This window comes from Plutella xylostella, chromosome Z, assembly GCF_932276165.1.
Source record: "Plutella xylostella chromosome Z, ilPluXylo3.1, whole genome shotgun sequence".
NCBI classification, from domain to species: Eukaryota; Metazoa; Arthropoda; class Insecta; order Lepidoptera; family Plutellidae; genus Plutella; species Plutella xylostella.
This window is the reverse complement of record NC_064012.1, coordinates 3,642,683-3,658,896: the sequence shown is the minus strand read 5'-3', so window position 1 is coordinate 3,658,896 and position 16,214 is coordinate 3,642,683. Positions and strand designations below refer to the sequence as shown.

The 16,214-nt window shown below is 38.1% G+C and overlaps 1 protein-coding gene across 1 annotated transcript; it reads left to right on the top strand.

Moving 5' to 3' along the window:
- Positions 1–13,709: 13,709 nt before the first annotated feature.
- Positions 13,710–14,432, top strand: LOC125491272. The gene has a single exon (XM_048632823.1). It carries the CDS (start codon positions 13,710–13,712, stop codon positions 14,430–14,432), a length of 723 nt encoding a protein of 240 aa, XP_048488780.1.
- Positions 14,433–16,214: the final 1,782 nt, after the last annotated feature.

Sequence of the window (16,214 nt, the reverse complement as noted above, 5' to 3'; positions counted from 1 at the left end):
TTTCATTGACTTCATCATCGTGATTCCCAAATGGGACCCTGAAATATATTTGTAATATTAATATTCAGCTTTCATTTTACAAAAAATAAGCAATTTCAATTTCATTTTGTTGCTTTGTTGTCAAAGAAAAATAATTTACTAACCTGTAATGCTTCATAATATTATACAGTGTTATACATGCATATATTATTGCGGAGGCCTTCTCTGGGCTATAATGAAGTACCCTGTCATGTCCAAGGCATCTGAAGGTACCCTTGAGATACCCATTTGTCCGCTCAATGCCACTGCCACTGTGTGTACAGGTCAGCTGGACTATTTTCTGGGGCATCCACGATAGGAGTCATGACCCAAGGCTCGAGGGCATAACCAGAATCTCCTGAAACATTTTTATTTGTTACAGACTTTTGGCAGAAAATGGTGGTGAAGAAATAATTATTTTATAGATTAAGATATTATTAGATATGTAAGACAAATAAAAATAGTTTCTTGTTTTAATATTTTTAGCTTTGATATTAATAGTTAGTTTGAGAGAGACAAGTCAAATGTCAAAATAAGACCACAGATTATAGAGGGAAGAAGACGAGCACGAGAAGCTCATTATTCAGAGTTTTTTTTTTTCTCTGTGGAAGTATTAATTGACAAAGATGGCCAGTGGCGGCGCTAGTTACTATGGAACTACCTACATATTTTGTATAGAGATGACCTGGAGCGCCTCAGCAGCATGAAAAAACGACAAACTTCTGAGCATTGCAAACACAACTCAAATTGAGATCAGTTCTCCATAAATATAAAACTCAAATTTCTTATAAGTACCTTTAACTAAGAATCAATAATAAAATAAACAGCGTAGTAGTATAAACAAATCAGCGTTACGTTTTTAAAAATAACATAAAAACAACTCTGAATAAGATCAGTTCTCCATATAAAACAAAAACATCTCATTTATTTTCTAGACACAGTCTGATACCCATGAGATCAAGAGCTGGGCTTATTTGCTAATACGTGTGTTAAAAAAGGCCAGCTCAGCTAATTCGGTTTAAGACTTTGCTTAATTTATGTACTCACACATAATCAAATACTTTAATTAAATTTATCAATCATCACAGAGGAATAATAGCACTTGGTATAATATGATAATAATAATATGTGGGGACATCTCACACACGGCCATCGGACCCCAAGCTAGGCAGAGCCTGTGTTATGGGTGTCGGACAGCTGATATATCTACACAAATACATAGATAATTATATACGTTAAATCTAAACTAAACTAAGTAATTATAGGTACAATTAAGAAATAAAAATAGCTAATCCGAATCATCTTCAACCTCAACAGCATCTGTTTTAGGTAGACGGTAAAAGAATGGTAACGTTCTGGACAGTTCTGGTATGACTCCAGATTTGCAGAGGTCTGATAAGTCTTTATACTTTTCCTTGCTTATTGGTAGCGCTCCAACGTAGGCCGGTTTCAATAAATCAATATTATCGTTACGCTACCTGTTTCGCTTACCAGCTCTTATAATAGTGATAGTACTTGCCTCATCATCAAAGTCGTATTTATATTGTATGCCTGCATTGACTTTCACCTCCCTTATCGACGTCCATAGAACCTTTTAATTGGCTGTATTCTTGGTCCAGTTTTTATTGGATAGCAAGGCTTTAAAATCGAAGATTTCCTCTTGCTTTACTCTTTCACTATGTATGGTGTATGGGTCACCTTCCGTTTTTTCCCAACGAACAAAGCAATACCATTCATCTGATACCCAAATGGATTTACGGCGGCAAGCTCGTTCTATTGTAGCGTGAACGCTGTCGCCTTCATTCTGTGTGTAGCCCTTTTCTAGAAAACGATGAGTAATGGTCACTTCGAATTTTTGGCCACAAACATATACAGCGAGAAGACAATCCTATTCCGGTTTTGCCCAGCACAGTTGTCGGACCAGAATCGAAATTCCTTAACACCTCTTTCGACATGGTGTTGAATAAAATTCAATAGGCAGCTGGATACTTCGATTAATCCTCGCTTGGCAAGTGCTTCATGCCACATGTAACAAGTACCTATTTTCGCACCCATGTCATACACAGTGAAATTTAAAGTTGCTAGCCGTCGTTTGTAGTAAAGCACGCTCACTTCACCATAGGCGGTGACCAGAACTTTCTGAAAGTCAAAAGTCGCTGCAATACGAGTAAGTTCTGCATTGTCCATAGCTTCACGTTTGTCTGCTTTCTTTAACCCTCGAGCAACTTTTTACGACTCTGATGTTTTGAATATGCAGCTTTTTCTTTATCAGTGCTCTCAGATTGGTTTTGAAACACGTAACAAATGTCACATTTATCCTTCTTCGGTTTGTGTTACGCCAAATTGAAGTTGTGATTGACGACTTATCTGTACTGTCTCTTTATCATTGCTTTCGAGGAATATTTGCTGGCATCAAACTATTCACAATTAAGGGTCAATTCAGACGTACCACAACCACACCATAGCCACAACCACACCACAACCACGCCGTGTGGTAGGGCGTATATTTTGTATTGAAAATGAATAATCCAATTCACACGTGCCACATTTTGCCGTTGTCATCGACCACCTGTGTAATACGACCACATCGCAACCACATCGCGTCGGCAACGCCGCCACGTGGCGGCGGCACCGCGGCCACCTCCTCTCCCTATTAAATGCATACGACCACGTGTTTACCACATCGCAACGACAGCGACAACACAACCACATCGACATTTTGTCGCTGCCACAACGCAACTGCAAAAAGCCGCTGTCACACTATTCACACGTAACCACAGCTTGACCGCTTGACCACATTATGTCGCTGCGACGTGGTGTGGTTGTGGTACGTGTGAATTGACGCTTATTATGAATGGTTTGATGCCAGCAAATATTGTACATCCGGGATATACTTGTCACTCCTTCTAAATAAAATTTGCTCCAATTTTCTCTAACATAATGGGCCTCAACAACAGAAAAGCATTTTACATCTTAACCATCTCATCATTATAAACAGGCTTATTGTGTCCATAATGCCCCCGTTTGTCTTCTTCCACTACAGTATTGCCATCATATTTTTTCCATGCTGTGGTTACTACTCGCTCACTTAATGAGAGATTGTGATGAGGAACATCGTCTTGCACACTTTGACTGCATATTTTCAGCATCTGGCAGAAAGTATTGGTATGTGTTTTGTCTGTCGTGTTCAGTTTTGTTACATCAGTGGTTTGTGGTCGTTTGAGACTTTTTTGTATTTTTATGACTAATACCCAATGCAATCGCTTTTCACGTTAACTCCAGAAATAGTCGAAAATTTTTGCACGATCTTCTAAAAAGAGCTTTTGGTTGTAGCCGTTCAGGCCGAGTTCAAACGCAAAGCCTTGGAACGAGAGGCCGAGGTGGAAAAGCTTGAAAGTGAAGCGGAGATGATGGCCATCGAGGCCAGGTTCGGCAGCCACCGTAGCAGCAGTCTTCACTCCCAAGCTCGTTCAGTTGTCTACATCGACCAATTAGAAGATTGGTTAGAGGTTAACCAACCACTCCCTTATACTACACCTTATAACACCCTCAACCGTGCCACACCATACCGCAGCCCGATTATAGGCGCAAATAAAAATATGGACGCTACCAAACCCCTCCCCTAATCCACACCCAAACCAAACCTTTGCAACGTCGATTCCGTAGACCTTGCGACTATTGTCAGAGCAATCGGCGACACCGCCACTGCCGCTAAAGCTCTAGCTTGTAATAAACAAAAGCCGAACGCTAATTTCCCTACCTACAATGGGAATGGGTTAAGATGAATGCGTTTGAGCGGGAAATGGGAGATACAGCTGATGATACTGAACACGATAAGACACCGTTTTATTTAGTAAATTTTAAAATTTCACACTCACCCTATTCATGTTTAGGTACGTTTGACAGAATGACCTTGAACTTCAATAATTCAAAGCCAAGGTCTATAAAAAGAATGCATGCATCAGCACCACACTCGTGGAACCACATCGTCAAGGTACCTACCGAGATTTTGGCTACTCAAAGTACCCACTCCAGTGGAGACATTTCGTTTTACTCCATAAAAGTATCACTTTATTGATACACAATTATCTTTTATGAATACAGAACAGGTTCATCTTATGCTTTATAACATAGGTCACACGTATTCACAGCACAGCACAACATAAAACGAGCCGTTACATAGACTTTATGAGGATTTCCTGGGACTTCCGTACTATTCGTCATCAAAGACGTGTCAACTGAAAAAACTAGTATAAAACGCTATCTAGAGTAAATATTCAGAAAACCGAATGATTCATTCGTTAGAGCCAGGTGGAGATAAACCCCTACAGATAATAAAATAGTACAAATACTAAAGTTCGTAGTTTTCTGGGGTTTTTACTACTAGAGTTGCTTTGCAGAAACAGACTTTGGAATCATACAGGGTGTAGTGTTTGTATCTATACAGTAGATATAACGCCTTGTCTCATGTACACAAGTAGTGAGGTAGCACGTCGGTGGCGGGCTGAGTCAGTCTGTGTTTGACCGGCGAGCCGACTGGACGTGTGCCTGCACGTGCGGCTTGGTGTTACAGTGAGCCATAGGTTTTGCGTGCTGTGCAGCTATACACGCTATAATTGTAGACCCTACAAGTGGCGACGAGGAGAAAGGTCAGTGAAAGTTATATTTATGTAGGTACAAAACTTTCGTTGGGAGATATGTGGATTTTTCAGCTAAACACATTACATTGTGTGGTAACTAGTTTACAAACGATAAAAATGTGTGAGATCATAGTATATGTGATCATCAAATTCGTTTTTCAATATCTTATTAATTGATTAGTTTGATTACTTATGAATTTCAATGCAATATTATAAAAATGGCTAATCAAAACATTTTTTGGTGAGGGTAGTCTTACATTTTTATATTAAGTAGTCAATAACTTGATAATGGCTGACGCCACGCCATTAAATAATCTTATTTACATAAATTATGTTTGAAATATAAAATTTTGGTATTTACTGTGTAGTCCTTAAGTAGGTACCAGTGCTCATATCACATACTGAAAAAAAAACAGTTGTGTCAAATACAGTGACTGGTCAATATAAAGAGTCAATGTAGAGTCAATGTAGAGTCAATGTAGAGTCAATGTAGAGTCAATGTAGAGTCAATGTAGAGTCAATGTAGAGTCAATGTAGAGTCAATGTAGAGTCAATGTAGAGTCAATGTAGAGTCAATGTAGAGTCAATGTAGAGTCAATGTAGAGTCAATGTAGAGTCAATGTAGAGTCAATGTAGAGTCAATGTAGAGTCAATGTAGAGTCAATGTAGAGTCAATGTAGAGTCAATGTAGAGTCAATGTAGAGTCAATGTAGAGTCAATGTAGAGTCAATGTAGAGTCAATGTAGAGTCAATGTAGAGTCAATGTAGAGTCAATGTAGAGTCAATGTAGAGTCAATGTAGAGTCAATGGGTTAGTAAAATAAAAACAAAGATATGCTTCGGACTTCCATTAAATTGGTAGTAATTGGTTATCATTGAATTGATGACATGGATTTCCATTAAATTGGAGATAATTATGATTCCATTAAATTGGATTGGTGCTTCCATTAAATTGGAGGAGTTATTCCATTAAATTGGAGATAAAAAAGACCATTCAATTGGCGTAAGCGTTCCATTAAATTGGATGAATATTTTCAGGGCGCCCCAACAACTATGGCGAACATGCTGCCAGCTCCAGAAAAATTAGATCTCGAAGGTGACAACGCTTCTGTAGGATTACGATGGGAGAAATGGAAGAGATCATTAGAAATCTATCTTGAAGCAGCTGATATAAAGTCTCCATCGAAGAAAAGAGCGACGTTGCTATTACTAGGGGGTACTGGATTACAGGACATTTTTTACAATCTTCCATGTGCAAGCGCTGTGACTCCAGAAACCGATGTATTCAAAGTAGCCGTTGAAGCATTAGATAATTTCTTCCGACCCAAACAGAACAAAACTTTTGAGAGGCATGTCTTCCGATTAATTAAGCAAGATGAAGGGGAAAGTTTCGAGAAGTTTTTGGTTAAATTAAGGGACCAAGCGAGTAAATGTAAGTTTGATAAGCCGGACGATCACATAATAGATCAAATAACTGAACGGTGCCAATCGTCAGAGCTTCGGAAGAAGATTTTGATAATGGGAGAGACGGTGACTTTAGACAAAGTAATCACAGAAGCAAATACATTAGAAGTGGTAAATCAACAGTTAGTATGCTACGAACAGAAAAACAAGGAAAACACGAAAGATGAGAATGTGAATTCTATAATCAACCGAAATACAAGGGTTATCAAGAATGATAGGAAGGTTGAAGAAGGAAGCAGTAAACCAAAATGTGGCAGATGTGGCAACTTTACTCACAGCCCTAATGATTTTAAATGCCCAGCTAAGGAGAAAAAATGCCATGCTTGCGGTAAATTGGGCCACTATCAAAGATGTTGCAAAACTAAATCAAACCAATTGAAACGGAAAATAGAACAGGGACCAACATGGAATAGAAACAATTTGAAGAGATTACGGCAAGGAAATACAATAAATTCTCTAGAAGGACCAGATGAAGAAGTTCAGTATGTTTTCAATGTTAGCGACGACGCAACGATTGATTGCAACGTAGGCAATGTCAAACTAGAGATGCTAATAGATTCAGGTTGCAAACTCAATTTGATAACAGATAAGGCGTGGGAATACTTAAAAAATAATAAAGTGAATTGCTCCAAACAAATCAAGGAGCCCAATAAAATGCTTATGGCTTACGGGTGCGTGGAGCCCTTGCAGGTTAAAGGCTCATTTGAGGCGGTATTAAATATCGGCACACGGTCTGAGAAAAGCACCATTTATGTAATCCAGAACGGGACCCGGAATCTACTTGGGAAAGACACCGCATTACGATTAGGCGTTCTGAAGCTTGGGTTAGGAGTGAATCAAGTTCGTGAAGAACAGAAACCATTTCCGAAATTTAAAGATATTCTGGTTGAAATTCCGATTGATAAATCTGTAAAACCGGTGATGCAGCCTTACCGAAGGATTCCTATACCAATAGAAAAAGATATACAAGAAAAGATAAATGAATTGCTGTTTGCTGATATTATTGAAGAGGTACATGAACCGTCTTCGTGGATTTCGCCAATTGTACCCATTCTTAAGGACAATGGGGAGGTTCGATTGTGTATCGACATGAGGCGTGCAAACACGGCTATACTAAAAGAGAATCACCCATTACCCTGTATGGATCACCTGTTACCGAAAATCAGGAAAGCACAATACTTTTCTAAATTGGATATTAAAAATGCTTTCCATCAAGTTGAGCTTCATCCCAATTCACGCCACCTGACTACTTTCATAACATCCAGTGGTCTCTACAGATACAAAAGACTGATGATCGGAGTGACCTGTGCCCCAGAGTTGTTCCAAAAAATATTAGAGAAAATGCTGATAAAGTGTGATGGGGTCATAAATTTTATCGATGACATTTTGATTTGTGGTAGTAGCGAAGAAGAACATGACACGAGACTGGAAAAAGTTTTAAAAACACTGAAGGAAAACAACGTTCTCTTGAATCAGGATAAATGTATCTACAAAGTGCAAAAAGTTAATTTTTTGGGACATGAACTGACACCGGGTGGAGTTAAACCCTTACCAAAATACATGAAGAGCATTAAAGAATTTAGAGTGCCCAACACTGTAGAGGAATTACAGAGTTTCCTTGGACTCGTTAATTACATTAATAAATGGATACCTAATTTGGCTACCATGACTGAGCCATTGAAAGAACTGTTGAGACTGAAGTTGGGAAAGAAAGCGAGTATCACTCAGTACTGGACAAGGAAGCAAGATAAAGCATTTATTACGTTGAAGGAGACATTAACAGGAATAGAGACATTGGGTTATTATGATATTAAAGATAAAACACAGGTGATAGCTGATGCCAGTCATGTTGGTCTAGGAGCAGTGTTGGTCCAAATCGACTGCAGCGGGCCTAGAATAATAGCTTACGGAAATCGTACACTGACAAGTTGTGAGCGTAAATATAGTCAGACCGAAAAAGAAGCGTTAGCTCTCGTATGGGCTATTGAACACTTTAATACGTTTCTTTTCGGGAAAGAATTCGACCTTATTACGGATCATAAGCCGTTAGAGTTTTTGTTCAGCCCAAAGTCACGACCCTGTGCGCGCGTGGAACGGTGGGTTTTAAAGCTACAAGCTTATCGCTACAATATTAAATATAAGCCAGGAAACACAAATATTGCAGACCCCCTATCACGGTTGTGTAAAGAGGTGAACAATATAAGTGAAGACAACGACTACGTTAATCAAATAATACAAATAGCGAAGCCCCAAGCAATCCGTTTAAAAGAATTGACTGACCATTCGGAAAAAGATGCGGAGATACAGAGTGTGAAAAGGGGAATTTACCATGGTGAGTGGGATGAGTCCGTTAAAAAGTACAAGATTTTTGAGAACGAGCTTTGTTTCTATGAAAACATTCTTTTAAGAGGCAATAGGATAGTTGTTCCTGAGAAACTTAAGAAACAAGTACTGAACGCAGCCCACGAAGGGCATCCCGGCATAGTGGCCATGAAGGGAAGATTACGCTCAAAAGTTTGGTGGCCGAGAATAGATAAAGACGCGGAGACAATGGTGAAGAGTTGCAAAGGGTGTACACTTGTGTCTCTACCCAATCCACCAGCTGTAATGAAGCGTCGGGAACTTCCAGCAGAACCCTGGTTAGATGTTGCGATAGACTTGCTAGGGCCGTTACCCAGTCACGACTACCTGTTAGTAGTCGTTGATTATTATAGTCGATACAAAGAAATTAAACTGACCAAAACTATCACCAGTGCACAGATGATCAAATTATTGAAGGAGATATTTAGCCGCCTGGGGTACCCTGTTTCTGTAACTGCTGACAATGGACGTCAATTTGTGAGTGAGGAGTTCAAGGATTTTTGTAAGGAATGTGGCATAAAACTCTTCAGTACGGTGCCGTATTGGCCCCAGATGAATGGGGAGGTAGAGCGTCAAAATCGCGATATCTTAAAACGCCTCAAAATAAGCCAAATAGAACGAAAGGACATCAAAGAGACGTTATATGAGTATCTCATGATGTATAACTCAACCCCCCATTCAGTAACTGGGAGATCACCATCGGAGCTCTTCTTTAAGAGGCAAAATAGGGATAAAATTCCAATGATTAGGAACATGACCAGTCAAAGCGATGATACAGAGATAAGAGACCATGACAAAATTCAAAAAGAGAAAGGGAAAGAATATGGAGACCGGAAGAGAAGAGCAGAATCACCCGACATGAAAGAAGGAGACAAAGTTAATGTAAAAGAAATTGAGAAAACTAATAAGCTTACTCCCAGCTTTAATCCAACACCACATGTAGTGGAAAAGTCCTTGGGCGGGGACATTACACTAAGAAACGAAGAGACTGGACAACAGCTCAGAAGGAATATTATACACTTGAAGAGAGTAGAAGGCCAGTGGGAAGCTGTAAATGACAAATCGGTCGAGCAATGATATGTTAGTTGTTGAGACACTCCAATTGATTATTAATATACCTAATTAATGTGATTCTGGAGGGGGTATATTGTTCTGTTAAAGAATAATAAAAATATTGATAAGAAAGGGATGTAGTGTTTGTATCTATACAGTAGATATAACGCCTTGTCTCATGTACACAAGTAGTGAGGTAGCACGTCGGTGGCGGGCTGAGTCAGTCTGTGTTTGACCGGCGAGCCGACTGGACGTGTGCCTGCACGTGCGGCTTGGTGTTACAGTGAGCCATAGGTTTTGCGTGCTGTGCAGCTATACACGCTATAATTGTAGACCCTACACAGGGTATGCCGGTATTCGGCTGTATGAACAAAGGTTTACTTATTGTTCTGACCTCATAGAAAGTCATAAATTAGATTCTGTACGATCTATGAAACTTTTTGCTCATCAGCTGTTTGATTGTTGATTCATATTGAATAGTATTTAGTATGTCATTTAATCACAACATCTGTGTTTAACATCAATAATTTCAATTTTATTTCATAATTGTAATAACTGGTACATATGATAAATTGTGAAAAGTGAAGTAGATAAGAAATTTACAGTGTGTGTTCACTGGCATAAATAATAAATGAATGGTAAAACTTTCCACTTTACTTTAGAATTTAAACATAATTTAGATATTCTGATGCCTTTTTTCTTCGAAACGTGCTTGGTTAGACTAGTACTAACCCCCATTTCCCGCTCAAACGCATTCATCTTAATACCCTACTGAAGAAGAATCCGCGGCACCGTCAAGGAATGCACAGCGACCCTGCTGGCCACAACCCTCAACCCGCAGGAAGTAATCAACGCACTGGAACAGAGGTTTGCGAGACCGGAAATAATAGTCAACCAACCATTGACATAACTACTTACATATTGACATACTAACCAACAGGTAACATGTTTAAAAATGTAACCTATACTTACTTACGATTTAAAAGATTTACCTAATCTCGTCACAAAACTACATAAAATAATAATGAAAAAATTAATAAAAACCGTTTCCAAAAAACTACACTAAGTAAGTAAGTTAGAAATAATTTAAGGTTAACACCAATTCTATGTAACAGTAAAAAACCTGGAACTGAGTCGCGAGCACAAACGAACCTCCGTTAACGTTGCGTATCGTCAACTGTCACTGTCAAAATGTAAGGCAAAGTTAGTTCCAAAAGTGACATTTGTTTTTTCCATATCTTAGGTGGAATTTCACCAAACGCTAAACGTATTTAGTAGCCTGTCATACAGTGATGTCAGTTAGTACAAAATGTATTTAAAGTTTGATTTAAATACGTTTAGCGTTTGCTAAAAGTGACCCTTCGTGTAGATTCGAAAATAGTATCGAATCCAGTGCTTGCTGCACTGTTTTTTTATGTTGGTGCGGTTATACCTATACGGTAAAATTATTTCTTACTTTTTATAGAGCTTCCACTATGTTATTGTATTTTCGACGTTTCCTTTTGTCTGGTAAGTAAAGTTGGTTTTCCTTTGCAGTCGTCAAAAATGTATGGGATTTGAACTGTCTAAAAACCAATAACATAATGGACAGAGTATAGTGGATTTTTAAGGTCGGTTTTCTTTTTTTATTATTATTTTATTTTATTGTTTTTAGTTTATTTGCAATAGTTGTCCATCAAAAGTTAGATGCAAATTATACCAATAAGTCCTACTAGTCAATACGAAATTACGAATCATTCAAGCCTAATCACGAGGTAGTTGCTATATACCGTTGAGGATTTCCCTTGACTGCCTTCCGTTTCCATCATCAGATCAGCTCAAGGTCACAATCATATTTACACACACGCACACGCACTCACGCCTTGTACTAATGTACTCCCTTGCGGGGTAGGCAGAGATGCATTGCTGCACCCACTTTTCGCCAGAGTGTTATGTTAGTCCCAATGTAATAGGGGGCGGGCCTATTGCCATTTTACGGGCACATCCAAGACCCGAGAACAAATATCTGTGTTTAAACAAATATCTGCCCCAGCCGGGAATCGACCCCGGGACCATCGGCTTAGTAGTCAGGGTCACTAACCACTACGCCATTCGGTCGTCTATTTACATATATAATGTATATTTGATAAAAGAGATATATTTACGTTTTAAATGTGATTAGAAACAAATTCATTTATTCATATACGAATTAAAACTTAAAACTAATACACAAACAAACATGCAATTATTACGATAACATTGTACATCGAAAAAATATATAAAATAAATGACAAATACGAGCAAGTTACAATGAGGGTAGATTTAAATAAGTTCACATAGTTTACCGATGATCCCACACTGGGCGAACCTGTGTCGTGGCGATCGAGTATTATTTCTATTTGATTGCTATGAACGACAATGTTGGTCACAAGCGGAAGCGATTTAGCATTTTTTCATGTGATACTTACGATAAAAAATAAAAATGTAGTGTGTAATAAATATTAAGATAGTGACGATGTGTTAAATAAATGTTGTTGTAACATAGATATACATATATATATATATATATTTATGAATACATACATAAATACATAAAGCATGCAAAATACATAGTAACGACAGTTTTAATGCTACGTTTGTATTGTTATGATGGATTCGGTTTGATCATAATTTAGGCTTAGTAACCATCGTTTTACCTTAAGTTTCACTTCGTTTACAGATAATTGTTTTAAAGAACATTATTGTAAATGTGTGAATACAGAAAATTTTATTGAATAGTGATGACATTTTGCGGATAAAATCATTTTATTTCATGTCCGTAAGGCGTTTAAATCTCGAGATATGATTTTTTATGAAAACTAAGGCCAAGATAAATAGACGTTTCTTAGCACTTGCTCAAAGTAATGCTAAGCCAAGTACGACTTCACCTGAACTAAGTCGAGTTGCAATGAGTCTCTAAAATAGACACTGCTTTGCGTTTGCTCGGCTAAGTTATAGTTCAAGTCTCTGCTTAGAACGTGTTACGTCATAAGTGTTTTTTTGTATCTGTGGTCATCGTTTCATTCGGTAAATTTTTGGCAGATTTGGTAAAAATTGTCTGAATAACCTGTGAAGTAGGTCTATGGCCTTAGCGACTGACGGATGTGACATTGACATTAAAATCACCATATGATCACCAATGATCACCATACAAAGTCTGTTACGGCTACGCGTATTTGAATTATTAGTAGGCTTAGACCATTTACAACCCTAGACGGACTCATCCCATACATCGCCTACATTGTAAACAGGCCAATATTTTATTACTTTTGTGCGTGACTGTACTGTCATTCCCTCCTGTCATGTCATTGTGTACATGAAAAAATGTGGCATCGTAAGAAAATTCTACTAAGTTGGTAGAAAATTCATAATAATGTGGTGATATTTATTAGGGAAATTTAAATTAGTTAAAATCGTTTACATTATGATTTATCCGACTCACCCGAATGGGTTACCACCGCTGGTAATAAAAATAATGCCTGGAATGTGAAATGTGGAATTAAATAATTTATTTATCTATTAAGTTCACATATAATAATGATTGTAGTTTTACAATGTGTCCCACAAAACTGTTTATATACAGTTTGTCTGTGGGGTCGGAGTCTCTTTTTACAAAACAAATTACTTAAGTAGGTATTTTTGTACATAATTGGTAATATCACAACAAATAATAACTTTTATTCTGAGATTAACTTATATCAAGATAGGTTATATAGATTTAGATAATATAGGCTCTTGTCGTATATCCTGAGGTAAACTATTAAGGAGGTTGCTGGTTTCCAGTTGTCCTCTCCGCTGCTTTTTCTAATTATGTATTTCTATTCATTTGCTTCGTATAATGGGATCATTAGGTATCCTGATAATACATGTACGTATATTAGAATTTAAGCTGTTAGTGATAAAATTACCTTTGGTACCTATAGTAAATTATGTTAGCCAGGGTAGCAACCTAGGGCCCCTAGAATTCCTAATACTGATCAATGATCTTCCGAAATCAGTAGTTAACGCCGAATGCTTACTGTTCGCAGACGATCTGAAATTGTTACGGATCATAACCAATGTCGAAGATTGCAAACTCCTTCAAACTGAAATAAACAACGTTATTGATTGGAGTGGACTAAATAAGTTGCAGTTTAACGTCGATAAATGTGAGGTTATGAGCTATGGCCGAGGCAAAAATCTACTACTCCACGAGTACAGAGCGGGGGTTGTGCCACTGGCGCGAGTTTCTGCCGTGAGAGACCTCGGGGTGCAGTTCAGAAGTGACTTGAACTTCCGAGAGCATATTACTAGTATCTGCAAGCAAGCATTCCAAAGACTGGGTTTCATCCTTAGACGATGTCAGAGCTTCTCTAATACGGTGGCCGTCAGAACATTATACAATGCCCTGGTAAGAAGCAAACTGGAATGCAATGCAATTGTTTGGAGTCCTCACCAGGACAAGTATATTACGATGTTGGAACGCATACAGAACAAGTTCACAAGGTTCTTGTATCTAAAAATGTACGGTGTTTACCCCTTCTACCCACTCATGTATCCAACGTTGTTTGTGCTGGGAATGGTGGGGTACAACAAACTCGAAGTCAGAAGAAACTTAGCCCTGGTGATGTTCCTTACCAAAGTAGTGCGGGGACTGGAATGCAACCCTAATGTGCTAAAATTGTTAAAATTTGTCGTACCAAGCAGTTCACTCCGCCGCCGCAAGAACAGAATGTTCGAGGTGCCGCTGGGAAAGACGGCTCTGGTCAATGAAGCACCCCTCACTAGAGGCATTCGCCTATTAAACATACTGGCAGATGAGATCGACATCCTGGTATGCAAGATGAGCGAGCTAGAGAAAGCAGTCATTTATCTCATGTGCTACGGAAATACAAAATAATATTGTTATTTATTTGTTTTTTAAATATTTTTTTGTGTAAATATTATAAGTGTATATAAAATCTATAAGATAGAAAATTATTTAATAGTAAAATCAAGTAGGTATAAAATTATTTGATTGTAAAATTTGTTATTGTTGTAAATTTGTAATTATTGTTATTTTATGTGCGTAAAGTTTCTATATTTAAAAAATGTCGCATCTACTGTAATGGCATTTATTTTGTAAATGTAAATAAATAAATAAATAAATGTTAGATTTAGTTGTGTAAATGTTTACGTTTTCTCGAATACAATTTCGCCTCACCGGAAACGATCACGAATATTTAGACAAATATGATCTAGGTATACAGATGGCAAAAGAAAACCGACACTTTCTCGTTTTCGTAAATTGCAAAACCAACAACCATAGAAACGCAGAAAAAAAATATGATTTTAATTAATTTAATTAATTTTAATAAATGATTTAAAAAATGCGTAGGATTTGCAAATTCCATGCATTATTGAAGGCGAATAGAATAAATAATAAATAAATAAATATGTGGGGACATCTAACACACGGCCATCCGACCCCAAGCTAGACAGAACCTGTGTTATGGGTGTCGAACAGCTGATATAGCTTACACAAATACATAGATAGATACATACTAAATATAAATATCAACACCCAAGACCCGAGTACAAATATATTCTGCCTTTAAATAAATATCTGCCCCAGCCGGGAATCGAACCCGGGACCTTCGGCATAGCAGTCAGGGTCACTAATCACTACACCAGTCGCCGAATAGAATAGAATACTATTTATTTTGCACCATTAAAGAAAAATAATATAAAATGAATTAAAAGTAAGTACCTAATTCCAATTTTAAGAATCCAATCGCGAAACAATTTATGGTAGGTACACTTTTCATGTCGACCGGGTGTCGACAGGACATTCAAGCGGTTCATATAAATTATCATCACTTTTTGGTATTAATTTTCAAGAAAAAACTGGCAACACCGACGAAAATTATATCAATATTTACTTTCTTAAATTATTTATATTAATACATTATTTACAGATGGTAGGTGACCCTGTATGTCGTTTTTAGTCGATCTTTGTAGTTTCTGCACAATTTTAAAGCACATACACGCATTTTTCAATTCATTTCAAGTGGTGCTTTTCTGGACGCTTCCGTGCTTCGGACGGCACGTTAAGCCGTGGGTCCCGGTTGCTGCTTCGGCAGCAGTCGTTAAGCCTAGTCAGAGGCCTTCGGGCGGCTTGAAAACATCTGACAGTCGGGTTGCCCACTTACCCAACAACTCTCTCAGCACAAGCTTGCTTGTGTTGGGGTCCACCAACCCGCACTTGGCAAGCGTGGTGGACTAGGCCTAAACCCTTCCTTCATTGGAAGGAGACCCGTGCCCCAGCAGTGGGGACGTAATGGGTCGTGATGATGAACACGCATTTTAAAAGGACAAAATTGAAATTAATGCCAACTGTCAAATATGTGTAGCACCGGCGATGACACAATAGACACTGCTAGAGCGAAATTTGAACCGGGGCAGTAGTGCCCCAGTTTATGTATGGCCGCAATGGCTTCTTCTAAGGGGAATCTAGGGTTGTATATAATCAAAGGCTAGTATATACTAAGTCTATGAATATTATAGATTCAAAAAAAAAACCGATGCTCTTAGTGCTAATAAAAAAGCGGCTGCCTGGTTGGAACTTACTGAAAAGTTCAATTCCTCGTCGAGAATATCACAGAAGGTTAGTTGTTACCCAAATGAATACTATGGTTTTGTG